The 24,398-nt window shown below is 38.1% G+C and overlaps 1 protein-coding gene across 1 annotated transcript in view; it reads left to right on the top strand.

Annotated features, from left to right (window-relative positions):
- MBOAT1 (membrane bound O-acyltransferase domain containing 1) overlaps positions 1-24,398 on the top strand; it is a 147,285-nt gene that overhangs the window by 86,507 nt on the left and 36,380 nt on the right. Inside the window, exons 5-6 of the mRNA XM_043976582.1 lie at positions 13,995-14,050; positions 18,248-18,302. Of these exons, the coding sequence (XP_043832517.1) occupies positions 13,995-14,050; positions 18,248-18,302 (111 nt within the window). The remainder of the gene's footprint in view (positions 1-13,994; positions 14,051-18,247; positions 18,303-24,398) is intronic.

Below are 24,398 nucleotides of genomic sequence, written 5' to 3'. Positions count from 1 at the left end.
TTCTATTGGCAGTTGGTTATATAGAACTGAATCTCAGAGGAGAGATAGATGGATATATCATTCTGGCAGTCTTCTTCTAAGAAATGATAGTTAAACCCATGGGTGCTGATGAAATTACAAAAAATATATAGAGGGAGAAGAGAAGAGGGCCTAGGCTAGAACCCTGAGGAATATTAACAGGGGTGTAATAAGGATGATGAGCCAGAAAAATATTCTACAGAGTGCTCAGAGATGCAGGAGGGTATCAGAAAAATCCAGAGAGGTAATAATATATAGGGAGAGAGAGTGAGCTTAAGTGTCAAATGGGTCAAGTAGTATGACCCAATCAGATTTGGCAATAAACAGATCACTTTTAATTTTGGAGAGAGCAGTTTCAGTTAGTGATGAGTTTGGAAACCAAATCACAAAGGATTGAGGAATGATTGAGAAAAGAAAAAATAGAGGCAGTGAGTCTAGATAACTTTTTTCCCCAAGGAATTTGGCTGAGAAAGAGAGAAGTGCAGAAGTGTAGCTTGAAGGTATGTTGGGATCTAGTGAAAATTTTTTTAAAGGACAGGAAAGAACTAATACATAAGGAGAAGCTTAAGAATCAAGAGAGTGGGGATGAATGAGGATGAAATTTTCTGGAGAAAGCAAAAGGGGATGGGATGAAGTATGCATATAAAGGAGTTGGCTTTGGCAAGGAGAAAGGTTACCTCTTTGTTAGACTGGTGCAAAAGAAGAAACAGATTACATTATCAACATTTTACATCCTCTGAACAGATTCCAGTCAGCAGTGAGTGGACTCTGTCTTTCTGTTGTCTCTCTTTGTGGCATTTTGTTCTGTCCATTCCTATTATATTATTGCCATGATTGCTCCAGTAGCCACCTTATTGGACATAGGGCCCCCATTTCCAAAGCTTTCAAGAAAAATATGAATTGGTTTCAGGCAATGGAGGAGCTCAAAAGGAACATTGAATAAAAAGTAGGAGAGATAGAAGGAAGATTTAGAGAGGTGGAGGAAAGAAGGGAAAGAGAAATGAGAGCAATGCAGGAGAGTCATGAGAAAAAAATCTTGAAAAGCCAAATGGAAAAGGAGATACAAAAGCTCTCAGAAGACAATAATTGCCTAAGAATTAGGACTGAATAAATGGAAGGTACTGACTTTATGAAAAACCAAGACACAGTAAAGCAAATCCAAATGAATAAAAAAGTAGAGGGCAATATGAAATATCTCCTTGGAAAAACAGCTGAACTGGAAAATAGGTCCAGGAGAGATAATTTGAAAATCATTGGACTAGCTGAAAACCATGGCCAATATAAGAGTTTAGACAGCATCTTATAAGAAATTGTCAGGGAAAATTGCCCTGATATTCTAGAAGCAGGAGGTAAAATAGAAATTGAAAGAATCCACCAATCACATCCTGAAAGAGATCCCAAAAGGAAAACCTCAAGGAATATTATAGCCAAATTCCAGAGCTCCCAGGTCAAGGAGAAAATATTGCAAGCAGCTAGAAAAAAGGAATTAAAATACTGTGGAGCTACAGTAAAGATAAAACAAGATCTAGTGGCATCTACATTAAAGAACCGGAGGGCATGGAATATGTTATTCCAGAGGGCAAAGGAACTGGGACTACAACCTAAAATCACCTATCCAGCAAAACTGAGTACAATCTTTCAGGGAAAAAATGGGACTTCAGTGAAAAAGAGGACTTTCAGGCATTTGTGATGAAAAGACCTGAACTGAATAGAAAATTTGATTTTCAAATACAAGACCCTAGAGAAGAATAAAAAGGTAAACCAGAAAAAGAAGTCATGAGGGATATTAAAAGATTAAACTGTTTACATTCCTACATAGGAAGATAATACTTCTAACACTTAAGAACTTTCTCAGTATTAGGGCAGCTGAAAGGAATACACTTAGAGGACACAGGTCTGAACTGAATATGAAGGGATGATTTCTATAAAGCATTTATTTTTTGTTTATCCTTGTCTTTTGAGGGGCAGGCAGGGTGGGGTGGCTTATGTCTGGGGCCAGATTTGGGCTCAGGGTCTCCTGGGTCCAGGGCTGGTGCCCTTGTTCACTGTGCCACCTAGCTAACCCATGATGACATCTTTAAAATAGAGTTAAGGAATAAGAGGAATGCACTGGAAGAAAGGGAAAGGGAGAGGTGGACTGGGGAGAGGTAGTTCACATGAAGGAAACAAGAAAAAGCTTATGGAGGGGAGGGGAAGAGGGGTAAGGAGTGGGGGAGTGAGTGAACCTTACTATCATCAGAACTGGATCAAAGAGGGAATAACATACATACTCAAGTGGGTATAGTAATATATTTTGCCCTGAGGGAAAGTGGGAGGGGAAGGAGATAAAGGGGGTGGGGAGAGGGGAAGGAAGAAAGGGCAGATTGGGTGAGGGAGCAGTAAAAAGCAAATCACTTTTTTTTGTTTGTTTGTTTTGTTTTGTTTTGTTTTTTTGTTATTTAGTTCTCAACTTTTGTTTATACAAGCTTTACAATTTCAGATTTTTCTCCCTCCCTCCCCCCTCCCCTAGACAGCAGGTAATCTGATATAGGTTATATCTTTTTATCTATATATCTATATACATATACATATATATATTTATATACACATATATATACACATAATAACATTAATCCTATTTCTGCATTAGTCATGTTATAAGAGAAAAATCAGAGCAATGATAAAAAACCTCAAAATAGAAAAAAACCCCAACAGCACCAAAAACAAAAGAAATAGTATGGTTCATTCAGCATCTATACTCCACAGTTCTTTTTTTTTTTCCTTGGATTTGGAGATCCTCTTCTATCATGAGTTCCCTGGAACTCTTCTGTACCATTGCATTGGTGAGAAGAATATAGTCCATCACAGTAGATCAACACTCAATGTTGATGATACTGTGTACAATGTTCTTCTGGTTCTGCTCATCTCACTCATCATCAGCTCACACAAGACCCTCCAGGTTTCTCTGAACTCCTCCTGCTCATCATTTCTTACAGCACAATAGTATTCCATTGTATTCAAATACCACAACTTGTCCAGCCATTCCCCAATTGATGGGCACCCCCTCAACTTCCAATTCCTTGCTACCACATAAAGAGCAGCTATAAATATTTTTGTACATGTGGGTCCCTTTCCCCTTTCCATGATTTCTTTGGGAAAAAGACCTAAAAGTGGTATTGCTGGGTCAAAGGGTATGCACAGAAAAGTAAATCACTTTTGAGGAAGGTGTAGATGCTCTGCATAACTGCACATGTATGACTTATATTGAATTGCTTGATTTCATAGGGAGGATTGAGGAGGGAGGGAGGAAGAAAATTTAGAATACAGAATTAGCTCAAAGTCCTTAATCTCATCAGAGTTGGCTCAAGGAGGAGGTAACATACACACCCAATTAGGAGGAGTAATTTAACCCTGCAGGAAAGTAGGAGAAGAGGATAAGGAAGGAAGGAAGGGTGAAAGAAGGGAGGGCAGAGTGGGGGAGGGGGCAGTCAGAAGCAAAACACTTTTGAGGAAGAATAGAGTAAAAGAAGATAGAAAATAGAGTAAATATCGTGGGAAGGGAATAGGATGGAGGGAAATAGTTATGATTGATTATAATGGCAAAATGTATGGTACCTACTTTGCTGGGCTATTGTGAAGAAAATTCTTTGTCCAGTTTAAGGTACTATATAAAGGGTATGATGAACAGGTTGCTATCAGATAAACCTAGAAAGGCCTACATGAACTAAAGCAGAGAGAAATATACTGTATACAGAATAACAGCATTAGTGTAAGATGATCTTCTGGGAAGCATGTGGTTATTTTCATCAATGCGATGATCCAGTATAACTCTGAAGGACTTATGAAAATTTCAATCTATCTACAGAGAAAGAACTGATAGTATCTGAAAACAGAGAGAAGCATAATTTCTTTTGACAGTTCCTTAATCTGAAGTTTTGTTTTTATCTGTTTTCTCTTACAACCTAGTTAATGTGGAGATGTTGTCCATGACTACTCCTGTATAACTTATATTGAATTGCTTAAGTTCTTGGAGGTGGGGGGTGGGAAGGGAGGGAGGAAGAGAAGTTGGAACACAAAGTTTTAAAAAATTGATGTCAAAATTTGTTTTTACATGTAATTTGGAAAATAAAATTCTAAACAGAAAAAAAATACCACACACACTCACACATACACACAAAGCCTTGCATGAAATAATGCAGAGTGAAATGAGCAGAACCAAGAGAACGTTGTGTACAGTTACAGAGATATTGCTCAAAGAGCAGCCGTGAATGACTAAGTTACTTTGAATAATATGATTATTCAAATCAACTACGAAGGACTTATGAAGGAAGATGCTATCCATATCCAGAGAAAGGACTGATATATAGAAGTATGTGTTGTATGGTTTCACATATATATCTGTATTAAATGTTGGCCTCCTACAATGTGGGGTTGAGAGGGAGGAAGGGAGATAATTTAGAACTCGAAATATCACGCCAAAAAGTATGTGGTGTAATGACACATAGTAGGTGCTATATAAAAATGCTTTTTTCCTTCCCTTCTTGGATGTTGTGCTTGAAACAAGTTGGCAAAATTGCCTTCCTGTCATTTGTAGACTGCTCAGACCAACTGTGCTCCACATTTATTGAAACACACACACACACACACACACACACACACACAACAACAACAACAACAGTAACAACACAGAAAACTGCTAGAAAGGGAAGCAATGGCAGAAGACATTTGGCTGGCCATGGTAGTTTCTGTTCATATCTGGAGCTTGCATTATCACCTTTATTGGGGTTGTAAGGTTGTAATTGCATAGACTTATATGACTGCTACTAAGTGAGCTTGGCCAATGGTGGAAGAGGATCATCCTGACCCAGATGAACCACAGTTTTATTCTGTGAAGACTCAGGCTGTCTCATTTCAAAAGCAATCTTTTCAAGGGGTCTCTCATTGACTCGTGCATAAATCCTGTTACCTCTTCAGTATCCTGCCAACCAGCCCCTTAGTAATACAATCATTTCAAACCCACATCTGGGGAGGTGGGATAGGACGCGTTAAGTAGACTTCATTGGCAGAACTTTGTTGTCAGAATGAGCCTTTTAAAAAGTGGAAACATCTTGAAATGCGAGACTGCTATTTTCCCCTGGGTTTGACAGCTTGGAAGCTGAATTTGAAGATTCACAAACAATGCAGTGAGTTAGAAAGATTTTTTTTTCATATTTTTTTCAAAAAATGTGTGATAGCCTATTAAATTTTGATCTGTAATCCTACAGGTATGAACATAATTGTTGTTGTTTGTCCATCATTCTCAAAGAGGACCACAACATAGGGGTGATGTCATGAGTTGCACTGAATTGGATTTAAGTGAGGCAGGGCTGTGCAAAGCCACCAGCTTCACTCTCTTCTCCAGAGCTACTGGGTCCAGTGGCAAGATATACATCAGGATGACTTGAGATGCCCCCTGGGATGTTTAAGGCAATTGGGGTTAGGTGACTTGCCCAGGGTCACACGGCTAGTAAGTGTCTGAGGTGAGATTTTGAACTTAGGTCCTATTGACTCCAGGGCCAGTGTTCTTTCCACTGTGCCTCCTAGCAGCCCCCACAAACATAATACTGGCTAACCTTGAAATAGAGAAGTCAGAGACTCATAGGATTTAAGAGTTGGAAAGATGAGTGCTTAGAAAGCCAAGAGTGCTTAAGTAATCTTCTACAAGGTCACACAGCAATTATGCTGTAGAGTTAGGATAAAAACTCAGGTTCTTTGATTTCTAATTAAAGTGCTCAGAGGAGGAAGTATCTTTGTATTCATATTTTCACAGTTTAGGCTTAGGGCACTTTTTTTGTATCAGGCACCCTTTTGATTGTATGGTAAAGTCTGTGGAGGCCCTTCTCAGAATGTTTTTAAATGCATATTTAGGATTACAAAGGAAAACCAATTATAATGGAAATAAGGGTGCAATTTTTTTCCTATGCATGTTCATAGATCCACTGAAATATATTCATAGACCCCCAAGATTGGGGGAGACCCAAGGTTAAAAAACTGACTTAGGGGACTATGTGACTTCCTTTACTGGAATACCGTGGGTCCCCTGAAATTTCTTGTCAAATTGAGGATTCCACTTACCCAGAATACGGACAAAGAGTCAGAGAACATTCCTCAAGGTTGTCCATTAGGTATTGGGAATGGGCCAAAGGATGCTCTCTTTCTGCTTTCACTATGATCTATGACTCAAGGGTGCATGAAGGCAGAAGATCCAAGCCATGATCCTGTGGGTGGTCCTAAGGGAACTTTAGGTCTCAATAATACCCTTGGTCTTAGAGTGGGGAAGTTTAGTGAATGCATTATTCTACTTCTGCTTCTACCTAACCAGGCTTACTCTTTTCTGCCTTCTTGCAGTCAATCTTCAGTTAGCATAGTAGCAAATTTTTACTATGAATAAAAGAAGCCATTGAAATGTGGATTTTTAACCTGGTGAACCTAAAAAAAATAGTAGTAGTAGTAGTAGTAGTAGTAGTAGTAGTAGCAGTAGTAGTAGGCCTCCACCAGTCACGGACGACCATGGATCAGTGCCTTAAAGAGCCACAGGCCACAGTGTGGCTGTGCAGTCCGATACGGGAGCCGTAGCTCCTGAGTGACTTATAACTGGTAACTGCCACATCCCATGTTGTATCTACCCCATGAGGAGTAGCTGGGGTGTCCTCTCCAGGGGGCTGGCCTGGGCGGATCAATATGGAAAACAAGCTGTTGCCCATGCAGCAGGTTTTTCCTCTCTGTGACATTGGTGGATCCAAAGGAGAGGCAGAGCCAGTACAGTTTGGCACCAGTGCTGCCGCAAGAGTTGGCAGAGGGATGTGGTGTCCAATGTCCAACTGCCTAAGGGACTCCGACTCCTGATTTTTCCTCGGGGTTAACTCCCGAAGCCTTTCCCATAAATGGGTATAGCCACAAGGCAGTGGAAGTTTAAAATCAGGGTTCCTTCCCCTAGGCGGGTTGCCTGCCAAGGCTAATGAGCCCCACCTGCCCAAAGCGACTTGTTTTGAGGTGCCAGTAACTTGCCTTCATCCCTTCTCCTGTTAGTGGAAACAGTTCCGCCATGAGAAGGCCAGGAATTGGGCTTCGGTTGTTAGAGGCTATTTGAGACGCATGCTATTGGAGCATTTTATAGAGAGTGGGAGCTTATCCCCACTCCCACCACAGCATGACAAATCGTTGGAACCAAAATACACCTTTATGAAGTAAGAGCCTTCTGTGCTAGATCTGCCTTGGTAGCTTTTTACCTGCATAGTTATTTGACTGTTTTGGCCTCAGGCCCACCTCCACCCCTACCTCTTCTTCTTCCTTTAATTTCTTCCTCTCCTCAGAAATGGAATATTTACTCTAGAGGGAGCAAAAAGTTCCTTTTGTCTTTGCTCTTTTTATTTTGATGGTCATTACAACATCCACAGAAAAGCTCAGAAATGGTACTACCCTTCCCACATCCAACACAAATCCTTGATTTCAAATTGGTTAAGTGGTTCCCATGGATACAAGTGAAAGGCCCATGATTGATGACTAGGAGCTCTGTATGTGTACAAATTCAAGGACAGAATGCAGCCCTTTGGGAGTGGAACATTTGAGTACAGCTCAGATTCTAAGGCCTCATTGTCTAGAGAAAATTCTTAGTCCGTATCAAGTAGCCATTTATGATGCCCCATCTCCTTTTGCCCTTCCTGTAGTTGTGGTGTGCATATGTGCACATACTGGGAATTATTTCAGAAAAGAATACGGTTTAGTATAAATTGAGATTTAGGGTTTAGAAATGCATCTTGAATCTTTTTTTTTTTTTGCTTTTAATAAATGCTATATATATTATATAATTATTTAACTTTATCACTATATCATTGTATTATAAATATTATTACTGGAAACCATGTACATATATTTTCTCCTGATAATAATGATTGTTAGAATTTGACTTGAGATTTTAAGCATTAGAGAAATTGGTTTCTCAGTTTCTGCTGTAGCTTCTAGGCAGACGAAAGCAGCCAGTAAATATTTATTGAGTACCTATTATGTGGAACTGTACCTTATCCCTAAAGGAAAAAAATGAGGTTAGAATGAAACTAATGGGGGGCAGCTAGGTGGCGCAGTGGATAAAGCACCTGCCCTGGATTCAGAAGGACCTGAGTTCAAATTCCAGCTCAGATACTTGACACTAGCTGTGTGACCCTGGGCAAGTCACTTAACCCTAATTGCTCTGCCAAAAAAAAAAAAAGAATGAAATTAATGCTGTTTTAAAAATGTCTAATTCATAGAATATTATCTTATATTCTGATATATATATATATATGTTCTGTTTTCCTTAATGTAATCTATCTTTTGCTGTTATAAACTCTTAAATACATGTTTCTTTCATTATTTTCCCTTCCTTCCTTCCTTTCTTCATTTGTTCCTTCCTTTCTTCCTTCTTTCCAAGAACGAAAAGTTCTTGCCTTAGATTTTTGGGAAATTCATGAACTTGGATGGGAAAAACAAAACAAAAAAACCCTGCACCTTTATTTTTACTAACTTTGAACTGAAATGTAGCATTTACTTCAATTATTTAAAAATATTATTCTGAGAATTTCCATGAGTTTCTTCTCCAGACTGCCAAAGGAAGTCCATGTCATAAAAAAGGTTAAGAACCCCTATGCAAAGAAGAATGTGGCCCTCTCTTCCTTTACATGTCTAAAATTCTCTCCAACTGTCTTCTTAATAAATTCAGGACAGTAGAGGTATTTTAATCAAGTATTATTTGCTGCTGTATTTGTCCTTCCCCCTTTAAATTATATGAAATTTAGAAGATTGGTAATAATTCTTTTAATATATGAATTTAAGCATTTACCAACCTCAATTAATAATTGTCTACATCTTTTCTGACTTGGTCATTTTAAATCCCATCAAGGTCATGCAGGATACAGGGTGACTGCACCTGAGATGTTGTCAAGATAAGCCCAAGACAGAAGAATCCAAATGTCTTTTTTTCTCTCCTTAGACGGGTAGTGGAGCTTTATGGTCCATTTGTTCTCTTTCCTAATCTACTTATTCTTTCACAGCCAAATTGAAATTAGGAATTAAATTAAACTCCCTAGTTAACCTGGCTTGCTCAGACCAAAACTACCTGAGAATATATTTCAAGTTTTTCCCAATTAAAGATATGGTTTCACTGTGGAGAAGGTTAGAAATTCATGTCTCATGGCTTGTCTTCAAGGCATTTAGGCTTCTAGGAAAAATCTGTGGCTTGTAGCAAGGGATCTGCTTCACTATAAAGGTCATCTTTTGGATTTATCCTCTATACAATCTTCATAGTAAGTGAAACATTTGCAGCATAATAGATTTCACTTGGGGTTGGTGATTCATCCAGTGTCCCAGGCCTTATTCAGTCAGTGGGGAGGATGCCTAGAAAAAGTGGCATCAAAAGGTGATGTTTATAGTTCTTAGTTTTGTTGTTGTCCCTGTCATTGGCCTCGAAACTCAGAGTAACAGCATATTTGAAGAGGGATCATTTTAATCTAGAAAACAGCTGGAGGAGCATTGTCTAATGCCATATTTCCCAGTGAGCATGTCTTGTTACAGCAGAATGATTTGCTGATTTCTACATAGCCCAAGGATTACCTTCTGCATGAAATCTTTTCATTTAAAAAAATTATTTTTTATTTGGATTTTTTTCATTTCTATTTTATTTTCATTTTTAATTTTTCTCAATTGCATGTAAAGTTATTTTTTGAGTTCCAAATTTTTCTCCCACCCTTCCTTCCCTCCCCCCTTCTGAGGTCAGCAAGCAATTTGTTATAGGTTATACATTACAATCATGTTAAATATATTTCTACATTAATCAGAACAAAAGGGAAAAAATGCAAAAAGAATAACAAGAATTACAACAAAAAAGGTGAAAATAGAATGCTTCAGTCTGCATTCAGATTCCATAGTTCTTTTCCTGAATGTGGAGAGCATTTTCAACCGTATGTCTTTTGGCATTGTCTTGGATCATTGTATTGCTGAGAAGAGTTAAGCCTGTCACAGTTGATCATTACAAAATGTTGTTGATACTGTGTACAGTGTTCTCTTGGTTCTGTTCATCTCACTCAGAATCAGTTCATCTAAGTCTTTTCAGGTTTTTCTGAAATCCATCTGTTTATCATTTCTTACATCACAATAGAATTCCATTATATTCATATACCACAACTTGTTTAGCCATTCCCCAATTGATGGGCATCCCCTCAAGTTCCAATTCTTTGCTACCACAAAAAGAGCAGCTATAAATTTTTTTTTTTGTCTTTGCATCCTCTGCATGTAGCACCATGCTTGGCTCAAACTAGGCACCTAATGAATGCTTGTTAACTGATCAATCCTTCCACTTGCTATGTCCTCTTTCCTATATTACTTGGTACCTATTTTGTGTTTATGTGTCTTCTCCTTTAGAATGTAAGCTCCTTGAGGGTAGGGAAGGGGATGTTTTATGTGGTGGATAGTGTGTTGGGCCTGGAGTCAGGAAGACTCATCTTCCTAAGTTCAAATGTGGCCTCAGATACTTACAAGCTGTGTTACCCTGGGCAAGTGACTTAACCCTGTTTGTTTTAATTTGCTCATCTGCAAGATGAGTTGGAGAAGGGAATAGCAAATCATTTTAGTATCTTTGCCAAGAAAAGCTCAAATGGGGTCATGAAGAATCATCAATGACTAAAACGACTGAACAACAAAACATCAAAAAGTCTAGTGTCCAGCACATATGGAGTTAGAAGTATTTAATAAATGCTTGTTGATTGATTTTGTTTTTGTATCTTCTTTGTCACATTATTTATACCCAATTTAAATTATGCTGGCCTTCATTATAGTACATGTGATATGAGCAGACTGAGATGTAGCATAAACTAAATCAGATATTCTACAGCATTAACAAAAGACCTGATTCAGCAGGCTTAAGCTTTAACTAATGATTGTGTGAAAAAGTATTAAAATACTTTGTTGTGGTTGTTTAGTTGTATCTAACTTTTCATGATCCCATTTGGGATTTTCTTGGCAAAGATATTGGAATGGTATGCTATTTCCTTCTTATCTTACAGATGAGGAAACTGAGGCAAACAGGGCTAAGTGATTCATCCAGGGTCATACAGCTACTAAGTGTCTGAGGCCAGATTTGAATTCAGAAAGATGAGTCTTTCTGACTCTAGTTCCAGCACTCTATCCACTATACCACCTAGCTGCCCTATTTAAGTACTTTCAGAGTAAGCACTTAAATACTTACTCTGTAAAAAAAATCCTGTGCTAAGTGCTGTAAATACAAATTGAAAAGTACCAGCATCATTTTTTTTTCAAAGAAGTCACATTTTATTAGGGGGAGACAACACCTCCAGTTGTAAGTCAGATGGAAAGGCTCCATTGCCACAATGCTTGCTTCCCTGGACTATGGCTGATGGAGGACCAGAGGTCTAGGGAGTGGTCCTGAGACCCAGGATCTCTACCTGGGAGCCCTGGATTATTGCTCTCTGGGTGTGAGGTTAAGTGGGTGATGGGGGTTTGACTCACCTGGCACATTTCCTTCTGATTCCCACCCCACCCCTCTGGGTTACTTGAGGCTGGTTAGGTAGTTGTGGGGATGCCTGGGCGGGTACTTCTGTTGCGCCTAAATCTCTTTGTTACCCTCAGTGATGGTTGTGTGGTTGAGATGAAAGCAAGAACAGTGATTAGGGGTTGCTGCTATTCCCAGAGCTCTTGGATTCAGGGACTCTCTCCATCCACGTCTGACAGGAGGTGTGTTGGCTGATCAGCAGATAGTGTTGGTGGCAGTGAGGATAAAGGTTCTATTCTCCACAGAGGTTGCTGTCCTTGGTGGCTCTGGGGACCAGGCTAGAAACAGGGATGGTGATCTGAATAACATTGCTCTTCCAGAGACCTTGGGCTCAAGGTCCTAGGGATTCTCCATCCATGTCTGAGGGGAGGTGGTGGAGGAGATATGACTGGCCTGGCAGGTGTCATCTCTTTCCTATCCCTCAGGGTACCTTGCTTTTTCAGCTAGTTTGGCTTGATGTTTATCTTTCATTTAGACACTGATGTGTACAGGTACACATCTGTGTGTGTGAGATTAGGTGAAATGCATGAAATACTTTAAATTCATTATCTCATTGGACCACACAGCAACTCTGGAAGTGAATGGCATAAGTACAATCTCCATTTTACATATGAGAAAATATACTTAAGAAAATAAAGTGACTTGCCTAAGGTAGCAAGACCAAGACTTGAACTCTGAAAACTTCCTGAGGTTCTGGAATTTTCCTTGTACCCTTGAATTCATTAAATAATTGAACTACCTGGCTAGTTCTTAACACATTGACTTAGAAATCTTACAATTCCATGTGTTATTATTTCCCCCATTTGACAGAGGAGAGAACTGAGGCCCAGAGGAATTATTTCCACTTAATGGTCATTGGCCAATGTCAACTATAATTTGCTTTAATGCAAATAAAAAACTCGGGACCCTGTTTTTTCCCCTTCATTAGCAGCCATTTTGTGATAAAGAAAGATATTATAGTCTTATTTACCCTGTAATAATTTTATTATCAGATAATAATGACTTGGGGAATTCTAGGTTGATTAGGTAACATTAATAGTAACATTCCATGAATCTAGGTACATTGGGAAATCTCTTTCTTGCAGAGCAAGAATACAAAGCTTTTGCTGCAGTTTCTATAGTTACTTACCTTGGCTCACAGGATTTGAGATTTAGAATTAAAAGGATCCTGGAAGATCATCTAAGTCCAACCTCATTATTTTAGAGTTGGAGAAACTGAAACCCAGGAAGGTTGAAGGGATCTGTCCATTGTTATAGTGTATTAAGTAGTAGAGCTAGGAATCAAATCTTTGTCCTTTGACTCCAAACCCATTATTCTCTTCACTATTGTTTGTCCTGATATAGGGGAAAATCTCACTATCAACTGAGACCTACTTATACAATCTTAAATTCTTTTGTCATCTGTGGAACACTTTGAGTTTCTTTCCTTTAGTCTGTAGTTCTTTCCAAAATGTTCTAAAAGTCTTTAGCCTGGTGGCATAATAGCCACAGAATGAGGATGGGGGCAAAAGAATCCCATGATGCAGGAACTGTCAGGCATTTTTGTTGCTAATCATTCTGCACACTGCAATGGAGTTGTTAGCGTCTGATTACAGTGTGACCCTGGGATCTGTTGGATTCATTTCACCTCTCAAGTAGGTCTTGAGTTCTCAGTGAATGTTTGCTGGTGTCCCCAAGTTATTAACTTTTATTTGTTTGTTTGTTTTTTAAGTGAGGCAATTGGGGTTAAGTGACTTGCCCAGGGTCACACAGCTCGTAAGTGTTAAGTGTCTGAGGCCGGATTTGAGCTCAGGTACTCCTGACTCCAGGGCCAGTAGTCTATCCACTGCGCCACCTAGCTGCCCCAAGTTACTAACTTTTAAAGAATAATGTTACTGCTTAATCACAAGCTTGCTCTCTTTAAAGACTAGCAAACAGAAACTTAAGATGGAGTCAAAAGATGACCTACAGAAAAGCAAATGAGTTCAGTTCACACATAAATCTTTATTTAAAGATAATCAGAAAAAGGGATGCCACTTTTTTTGTGTGTCTTTGATGTGTTTTGGTCTCAAGCCATATCTGGGTATTTCTTATTTTCCCTGTAACCGAATGTCCCTGGTTATAGTGTATCTGTGGCAGTGGAAATGATTATTTTAAAATAAATCTTCTGTAATATTGTCACCATTTGTTGTCAGAAAACATCCAGGGCAGAGCCAAATGATCTCTGGAAGTCTCTTAATTGCTGTTTGTGATTATGTTATTCTATGATCTTATTACAAGTTTTTGCAAAAATTATTTGACATGACATAAAAAGTCATTATTTCAAATTTTAGGGTTCAAAATGCTTATTATAATAACTATTGCATTTTATAACTAGAATTAGTTTTCCATCTGTGGCATGTGTGGAAGGGCTCACATCTTCTGTATCTTTACTTTGTAGGCCACTGATGATTGTGACCCAGAAGATCACAACCCTGGCGTTCCAAATTCATGATGGTGAGGAAATATTCTCCTTACAGCTGTGTTGCCATTGGGCCTACCTCTCTTTACATTGTACCGGTGATCATTAGCCTAGAAAGAGTTGTCTCCTCATTTTGTTGGTACTTCTGTTGCTCATAAATTAGTCTTAACTCCTTCAGAATCTTGATTCCTGAGACAGTACTTTACATTTGCTGAAATATTTCTGTGGAGAGCAGAGGCTTTGCTCTTGATCTTGACAAGATCAAAATCTGTCTGGTGACATTCTTTCTCTTCCATATCAGTGATATCAAAGAGAAGGGACACTCTCTTTGCTTCACTCCAATCCCAGGAAAGTTAAAAAAGAATTCAAAATTAAGCACCGTTTGGCATTGTTAACCAATCATGTTTACTTGAACTGTTAAACATTTTAGAAAAGAATATTTGAGCCTTCTTGATCCATCCTCCCCAAGTCATTTGTTGAATGGGAATAGCAAGACAATTTAAAACCTTGAGTACACACAAAATGGGTACTTTCTTCTCATCAATCTATTCTTTAGGAAGGGAGCAACTTATTATTAGGCTCCAACAAATAGATCATAGATGGTAAGTGAGAGGAGACTTCAGAGGCCATCTGGTCTAAAACCTTTATTTTACAAATTAGGAAAATAAGGCCCAGGGAGGCTAAAATGCTGAACCTCACAGCAGTAGGGTCTTCTGATTTGAGCCAATGGTCTGGTGAAAATGTTATTTTCTGTAGAAAACTAGTTTTTAAAAATAATAGCTCACATGAGTACACTACTTAGTAGGACACAAAATCTTTTCCTCAGAACAAGACTGTTGACTAGGTCATGCCCATTTTGTTGATGAGGAAACATTTCAAGCTTGTAGAGGTTAAATGACTTCTCTAAAACTTATACAGCCAGTGAGGCCTTTGGACTCTGAGTTCTTATTGGCATAGCACACTGCCTTTCCAAAGACTTGCTTATGAGGTGCTAGTTACCCCTTGAAAAGCTCTTTTTACTAGTTACACACACTGATTTGGTAAATAGTTTTTTAACCTGGTGAATTTTCTATTTGAGAAGCAAAGAAGAATGATGGTTTCTCATAGCTATGTTTCTTATTTCTTCTCAAAAGCTTGGGAACTAATTTGCTTTAGTTGTCATGCTTGGTATTCTTTTTTTTTTTTTTTTTGGTAGGTCAATGGGGGTTAAGTGACTTGCCCAGGGTCACACAGCTAGTGTCAAGTGCCTGAGGCCGGATTTGAACTCAGGTACTCCTGACTCCAGGGCCGGTGCTCTATCCACGGTGTCATCTAGCTGCCCCTATGCTTGGTATTCTTAACCATGCTTTTGCTCTAGCTATTTCCTGGATAATTTGGTAATGTAGACTAAAGTACTCAAAATAGTTAGATTCAGAGTGACTTAGTTTACAGTTAACTCCCCTTGGCAGTAGATGCAGCTGTGCATTAACAACATAAAATAAATGCTTGACTGGATTCAGTCCTTGTAAGTTGCCTATAAGTATTTGGTGAACTCAAGCAAAGAATAGGTTTACTCTTAAAGATTTCTCCTCCTAGTTTTTAATCTGGGCATAATGAATTATTTGCACTTTTCTATCCAATTTATGCTTTTTCATTGACTGTGGCTTACATGGAATGAAATCTTTTTTTTCTTTTTTGTTCCAGTAAGGGGAAGATAGGAATTTGAGAGATTTTTTTTTTCCTTCCCTTCCTTTGGCATTTTTTAAACTACCCTTATGATTGGTGACTACACTGAGGTCAAGTTAATAATACATTTTCTGCAGCAACAGTTCTTGATTTACTGTACATGATAAAGGCTTGCTATTAGTTTCACAGACTTTAGGCTTCTAAATGAGGAACATGTGCATTTTGTATACACAAATAACACAAATGGAGGCTTAGTTAATAATTTGTTGGACAAGTATATGTATGTTAATGTATAATGACCCCGATTTGGGTTTGTTTTTCCTTGCATGGTGGGAGATGTATTTCTCCAGTCATAGATGGAGCAAAACCTTCCCTTGGCCCCCAAACATGTCCACATCTTACTCCAACCAAGCTTCTTTCTGTAGCCAGTGCCAAAAGAGGACTCCCTACTATAGGCATTCAGGGCTACTTCTGTATTTACTTCTCTTAAGTATGCATAAAAACTTACCTAGAGAACACATGGGGACCATCACATGTGGGAGAGACGATAATTACAGCTCACATTTCTATATTTCTATATGTTGTTGTCGTTTGGTGGGTTTCAGTCATGTCTCACTCTCCATGTCCCCATTTTGGGGTTTTCTTGGCAAAGATACTGGAATGGTTCACCATTTCCTTCTTCAGCTCATTTTACAGATGAAGAAACTGAAATAAGCAGAATTAAGTGACTTGCCCAGGGTCACACACCTAGTAAGTGTCTGAGGCCAGATTGGAACTCTGGAAGAGGAGTCTTCCTGATTCCAAACCCAGTGCTCTGTACCATAAGGCCCTTAATTTAGGTTTAAAATATTATTATGCCCATTTTGTAAATGAAGAAACTGACATTCCAAGGGATTAATTGATTTGCCCCAGGACACATTCATTTTAAATTGCAGAGTTGAGGCATTATCCTTGGTCTCCTAACCCCAGGGATCACACTGTGCCACTGCCTGGCCTTCTTTGTGCTTCATTTGACCAAGTAGGAATACAATGGCAGCTTGGAATATTGTTCTTTCTCTTTAGGGAAAGAGGGAGTTGTAGATTTTTCTTTTCACTTCTATGGGAACCTCTTGGAAAACTGTCCTTAATGTGCTCAAGAGGAGTCTGATTTTTTGACCTATTGATTGGAAAATTAAGAAGACCAAAACATACTTCAATTTTTTCAAAACAAAATTTTTGAGGATTGAAAAAAACCCAAAACTGCAGTGTGTGTATGTGTGTGTGTGTGTGTGTGTGTGTGTGTGTGTGTGTGTGTGTGTGTGTGTATAATAAGGAAGGGAGCTTAATACATCTGGAATGAGAGCAGGAGCATTGAGGAGCAGGGTCATAAATCTAGAGCTGGAAGGGACCTTAAAGGTCATCTAATCAACATTCTTCATTTTATAGGCAAGGGAACTGAGGACTTACCCAAAGTCACACAGGTATTAACTGAAAAAATAAGGATTCAAACTCAGGTCCTGTGTTAAGTTTAAGACTCTCCCCACCAGACTCCATAAGTAATGACTAAAGAAATGGGAGCTATGCTCTTCTTAGCAGTGTGAAGCTGAGGGAATGAGCTGCACTTTTTCTCCACTGAGCACAACAGAGAAAGTAATGCCCCCAAACACTGACCAATCATCTAAGAGGCAGCAATGACATTTCTTTTCCCCCATGTGCTTTTGAGGGCAATAATCACACAGAGCAGGTAAATACTAGGGCACAGGTTCACCAACAACCCAACCAACCATTGGGAGAAGCTGTTTATAATTGCTTATGATTATGATTGCTTCATCATTATGGTAGATAGGGTACTGGACTTGGAGTCAGGAAGACCTAAGTTCAAATCCCAACTTAGACATTTACTAGCTACATGATACTAGGTGAGCCATTGAACCTCCGCTGGCCTCATATGTGAAATGAAGATAATACCTGACAGTGTTATTGTTGGGATCAAATGAGATAAGCTTTAAAGCACCATAAAAATGCTAGAAATTATAATTTTTGTTATTAATAATTAGGAGAAGGGATGTTTTAAAGCAATATCTGAGACAGGTCTCATACCACTGGTGATCTTCAAACTAGTTCAGTTCACTTAGTTCTGAGGAAGGCAGAACAATTATATTGTTCCATAGCAATTTATGGCTCAAAAATATTGGGCCAGGGTCATAGATCATGAGGAACTACCATGCCAGCAGTGGTCATGGGGTTCCGTTGTATTTTTTACTTGTGTCTGACCAGTTATGCCTATTTGGATTTCATGCTATAGGTTTTAGAGCCAGCGGGTTTCTCCTATGTATTTTGGTTGGAGAAAAGAGCAGTCTCAGCCCTCTGTGGATTATTGGAACAAACTGTGGCATATTCATATTTCTTAGGTCAGAGAGAGAACTAGTCTGGGGAAGGAAATGCCCCTGAATTTTTTTAACTAGGAATTGCTCTGAAGAGTCAGTCTTCAGCCTCCCATGGTATTATTATAAAAGGAAGCATTCATCCAAGAAGGCAGACTATGACAATTTCAATGATCTCATCTTTATAATATCTTTTCTTTCTAGGATTGGGCCGAAAACCTGAGGATCTCACTCCTGAGCAACTTCGACTTGCTATAAAGTAAGTTTCTTATTCTCCTAAACATTATTAAGCCTTTGTTATACATATGTGTGTATGTGCATGCATATGCATATGTGTATGTATATATATATGTACTAGCTGCTATGTGACCATATGCAACTCAGCCTCCTCATTCATAAAAATAGGCATAATACTTTCTGTGGTACCTAGATCACAAAGTTGTTGAGCATCAAATGAAATAATGCATAGTGTCCCAAAAGTCTTAGTGCAGTTCTGTACTTTAATAGCTTAAAGCCATGTGGGGGATAGGGGTGTGTGTGGAACTCCACACCATAAATATTTATGGCACTAACTCCCTTATGTATGTAAAGTACCTTTTCATATGAATATCATGATTATCACCATCCTCATTATCAGTAAATAGTAGCATTTAGAATTCAAGTTCTAGATAGATGTCATCCAAAGTAGGTGCCACAGACTGTTTGAAAAGGTAAAGCTCATTCTCTTCTTCTCTGGGAGAGGTCTGCCTGGGCAAAATGGGATGAAGAATTCTATTTTGTGTGGCCCCATATTCTTTGAAGGCTCGACATCTGCCTGTGAATGGCAGCCACTCTGATAAAATTGGGAAAATATTTTACTGAGTGCTTTCAGAGTTGGTATGATAGAAAGCATTCATAGAGCATAAAAGTAACTGTTGAATCTCTCTCTCTCTCTCTCTGTGCATTTAAATTGGGAGAAAAGATAGAGCTGGGAAAAAAACATAAAAAAGGAGTCGTGATGACTTTAAAAAAGTTATTCTTATACTTATTTACACTTATTCTTAACTTTCTTCTTTTTTTTCTTTCTTTCTGTTTTGTTTGTTTGTTTGTTTGTTTTGTGGGGCAATGAGGGTTAAGTGACTAGCCCAGGGTCACACAGCTAGTAAGTGTCAAGTGTCTGAGGCTGGATTTGAACTCGGGTACTCCTGAATCCAGGGCCAGTGCTTTATCTACTGTGCCACTGAGCTGTCCCCTGTCCTTAACTTTCAATAAACCATAGTTAGGAATGTCTAGCAGCCATTCTTTCACACATTATACAAGCTTGTGTTTAGACAAAGGAAATTGTTATTTTCTCCAATATATCTGGAAACAGAGAACAAAAACCTGATTATTTGGGTGTTGGTGGCAATATTTAAATGGATTCAACTGGATCCATTAGAATCAAGCAGTTGTAGTCCAGCTTGGAAAACATAGATTATATTCAAGAAAAGTTCTCCAGAATTGTTAGGAGGTAGGGAGGAAGTAAGAGATTCAGCACAGGGATTGAATGGAGGAAAAGTGTGATCCATATTTTTTGTCCTACACATTTCCTTAGGAAAAACTCAGCTCTTTTCCACAATGTCTGTGCTGAACATAAGGTAGTCTAATCAGGAGAGTCTTGAACCATATGGAGCCCGGGCTTCTACTTGTATTAACTCCAGTAATTAAATGAAACTTTGGGCAAGCCATAGAATTCTTCTGCATTTTATTTTCTCAGTCAAATGATGACAATACAATTAGCTCTTTTTATGGGAATATTGCAAAGATATCTGAAAAATTGTTTGAGAAAATATTTATGGTTCTTTGGGATAAAGCCCTCTATGAGTTTTAAGAGCATAGTTTTATTATCATCCTTTCTCTTTTACCTTTACTTTCTTTTTTTTTTTTTAAAGTGAAGCAATTGGGGTTAAGTGACTTGCCCAGGGTCACACAGCTAGTAAGTGTCAAGTGTCTGAGGCCGGATTTGAACTCAGGAACTCCTGAATCCAGGGCCGGTGCTTTATCCACTGCGCCACCTAGCTGCCCCCTTACCTTTACTTTCTTTCTTTCTTTTTTTTTTTTTTAGTGAGGCAATTGGGGTTAAGTGACTTGCCCAGGGTCACACAGCTAGTAAATGTTAAGTGTCTGAGGCCGGATTTGAACTCAGGTACTCCTGACTCCAGGGCCGGTGCTCTATCCACTGCGCCATCTAGCTGCCCCCTTACCTTTACTTTCAATCAAGGGTTTAAATGTTTCCACATACTAGCCTTTTAAATGAACATACGTATTAGCAAAAACAGATTTTGGTTTTTAGAAACAAATTTCCCAAGTCACTAATACAAAAAATTGCTAGCATTTATTTAGCACTTTTAAGTTTTGCAATGTACTTTACACACATTATCTCATTTGATCCTAATGATATCTTGGTGATGTAGATGCTATTATTATCTCCATTTAACATATGTGGTAAAGCTGAGGCTCTATGGGCTTTAAGTGAATTGTTTAAGGTCATGAAACTAGTAAGTGTGTAAGGTAGGATTCAAACTCATATCTTTCAGATTCTCTAGCACTCTATCTAATATACCATGATGTTACATTAATCACTGTCCCTATTAATTAAATCCTCATAATAATTTTCTCTGCATTGATATTCAGCCGTAACTGAAACATCTAGCTTCTATGGCATTTTTAATTGAAACATCATGTTGGGCCAAATTGTTTTCATCATTAAGACTCTGCCTTTTCTATTTTTCTGAATCAGGTCTTATGCCATATATGCACAATTAGTTCAAACATTTCAAGAAGTATTTTTTGAACTTCTACTGTGTGTTAACACTGAGATAACATAATATGGAAAGAGATAAAAGAAACATAAGGAGAGATTTACAATTTCTGGTATTTTGAAAATACCTGGCAAATACTGGAATATTTGGATCATTTGAAATATATGAAAAATTTTAGCACAATTTACAAATTTAAAATCTTTCGTTAGCTGAGAAGCATATGGTCCAACCATAAGAACACTGAACTAAGAGTTAGGAAATCTAGGTTCTTGTCTCAAAATTGTTACTTATTAGCTGAGTAACTTTAAAGACATAATTCATGGAGAAGGGATGGAGCTTATATGGGGACTCATTTGAACTCTCCCAAGTTCTCCTCCAAACAATGTTAAAAGTATACTGAAAGATAAAATCTGGAGTGTCAGAGCCGACAAAAAGATCAGGTAAAATAATTTTCCAGCCCAAGACAACTTAGAAAGTTGGAAGGAAAGGTCTATCTCACTGGGGTTAGAGTGGTCCACAGGCCAATGTAGGCTGTTCCAGTACAGACTGTGCCCGGCAAGTCAACATCAAGTCATGGGGGTGACTAAAGAAGCAGTCACTTCCAAATGTAAGGGGGTTGGACCACTGGTCAGAAGGAGGTTTACAGGGGACCTTTTGCTGTCATCAGGAGCAGGAATCTGTTGCAATGCCCATTTGCAGTTCAGAGTTACATTCCCAGGACAAGGAGGAATATTAGCAGGAGTGGGGACCCTGAACAGTTCCAGGTCATAGAAGAAGAAGTTTGCTTATAGACCAGAGCACAGGCCAGGATAACAGTGATCACAACTCTCCTTATATCATATCACTTTGGAAGAATAGAAAACTTAAAGAACTCTCAGAAGTAGCACTGTAAACAGAAGCACAAAATCCTTGAAGCTTCGGAGAGTGCCTCTTCTACCCTGAGAGCAGAGCCCAACCTTAACATAAAGTTAAAAGATAAGAAATAGGCTAGAAAAATAAACAAGGAACAAAAAAAGAACCTGACTATAGAAAGTTACTATGGTGACTGTGAAACTAAACACAAAGAAGATAAAATCAAAGCAGATATGTGCAAATCCTGAAAGAAAAATATAAACTTGTCACAGACCTTGGAAGAACTTAAAAAGGATTTTAAAACTCAAATAAGAGAGGTAGAGGAAAATTTGGGAAAAGAAATGAAAATGATACAAGAAAATCATGAAAAATAGAGGCAACAGCTTGGTATTGGAGGCACAAAAAATACTGAAAAAAATAACCCCCTAAAAAAACAGGCCAAAGAGTAAGAGGCACAAAAATACACTGAAGGGAACTCTTTAAAAAACAGAATTGACCAGATGGAAAAAGATGTACAAAAATTCACTGAAGAAAATGACTTCATAAATGGTAGAGTTGGCCAAGTGCAAAAGGAGGTACAAAGCCTCACTGAAGAAAACAATTCCATAAAAAATTAGAATTGGACAAATGGAAGCTAATGATTCCATTAAAACATCAAGAAACAATAAAATAAAATCAAAAGAATAAAAAAGGAAAAAAATATGAAATTTCTCATTGAAAAATAACTGACCTGGAAAATTGATCCAGAAGAATTAAATATTACTGAATTACCTGAAAACCATGATTAAAAAAAAGATCCTGGACATCATATTTCAAGAAATTATCAAGGAAAACTGACCTGATATCCTAGAATCAGAAACTGGAAGAATCCATTGATCACCTCCTAAAAGAGATCCTAGGATATTTTAGCCAAATTAGGAATATTTTAGCCAAATCCAGAACTCCCAGGCCAACAAGAAAATATTGCCAACAGTCAGAAAGAAATAATTCAGATATCATCGGACCACCATTAGGATTACACAGTTTTTAGCAGCTTCTACATTAAAGGACTGGAGGACTTAGAATATGATATTCCAAAAGGCAAAGGAACTAAGATTAAAACCAAGAATAACATATCCAGGAGAACGAAGTGTAATACTTCAGTGGAAAAATGGATATTTAATGAAATAGAGTACTTTCAAGCCTTCCTAATGAAAAGGCCAGAGTTGAGTTAAAAAAAAATTTAAAAATATTTATAGCTATACTTTTATTATTTATTTTTTTAAAGTAATAAACAATTTTATTTATAGTTTTGAGTTCGAATTTTTATCCCTCCTTCCCCACCCCCCCAGGTGGTAAGCAATCAGGTAATGTATCATTATGTAAAACACTACCATATTGTCATTTTGTACAAGAAAACTTGAATAAAAGAAAAAATGAAAGAAAGTGAAAAATAGCATGCTTCAGTCTGTGTTGCATCAATATCAGTTCTTTCTTTGGAGGTAGATAGTATATTTCATCAATAGTCCTTTGGGATTGTCTTAGATCATTGTACAGTTGAGAACAGTTAGGTCATTCACAGTTTTTCATCAAACAATATTGCTACCTCTGTGCACAATGTTCTCTTGGTTCTGCTTACTTCACTATACATCAGTTCATACAAGTCTTTCCAGGCCTTTCTGAAATCATCCTGCTTGTCATTACTTATAGCACAATAATATTCCTGTTAAGGGCTAAAATTCTAGCTAAACTGTCTAAAATATCTAATGAGTGGTCGCCAATAAATTATAAGCTTTAGCCAGAGTTAGACTTTTAAGCATTTATTAAGGAGAATAAGAATTTGGTAAAGGGAGAGAGAAAGGCCTAGATTCCTATCTATTAAGGGGAGAGCACATTTCTAGCTCCGCTCTCCACCAGAGTCCAGAGGAAAGAGAGTGAGAGTGAACGCTAGTCTCTTCCTTCCTCCTCCCACTAGCCCACGTCACTTCCTGACGCCAAAGAAGAGACTCCTGGTCTTGCCCTCAAAGACCTTCACTTCATGGGCAGAACTCTTCTACAGTAAGTCTCCAGCAGGTGTCATCACTCCATTCGTTACATTCCATCACCATCATATACCACAACTTTTTTAGCCATTTCCCAATTGATGGGTGTTCCTTTGAACAAAAAATTTGATCTTCAAATACAAGATTCAAGAGAAGCATAAAAAGGTAATCAGGAAAGAGAAAACATAAGAGATTTAATAAGGTTAAACCATGTATATTCCTATGTGGAAAGATGATATTTGCAACTCTCAAGCACTTTATCACTATTAGGGCCATTAGGAGGAGTATACATAGACAGAAGGTATGAGTGTGAATTGACTATGATGATATCCAAAAGAGCAAAATTAAGGAGCGAGAAAGAAGTTTGCACTGGGAAAAGAGAGAAGGGAAAAATAAATCCATGTAAATCATTAGCATTTCTATATATTACTGAGAAAGTCCATCAACAAGAGATAAAAAGAAAATACAAAATATTCAGGAGTCTACCTGCCAGGGGAAACTCAGGAACTATCTGAACAAAAGTACAAACCTGGAAAGAATTACATGAAGTGATGTAAAGTGAAGTGAGCAGAACCTGGAGAACACTGTATACAGTAACAGCAATATAATCTGATGATCAACTATGATAGACTTAACTCTTCTCAGTAATACCACAATCCAACACAATTCCAAAGGACTCATAATGAAAAATGCTATCTACCT

This window comes from Dromiciops gliroides, chromosome 1, assembly GCF_019393635.1.
Source record: "Dromiciops gliroides isolate mDroGli1 chromosome 1, mDroGli1.pri, whole genome shotgun sequence".
NCBI lineage: Eukaryota > Metazoa > Chordata > Mammalia > Microbiotheria > Microbiotheriidae > Dromiciops > Dromiciops gliroides.
The sequence above is the reverse complement of the archived record's forward strand: the minus strand, read 5'-3'. Positions and strand labels throughout refer to the sequence as shown.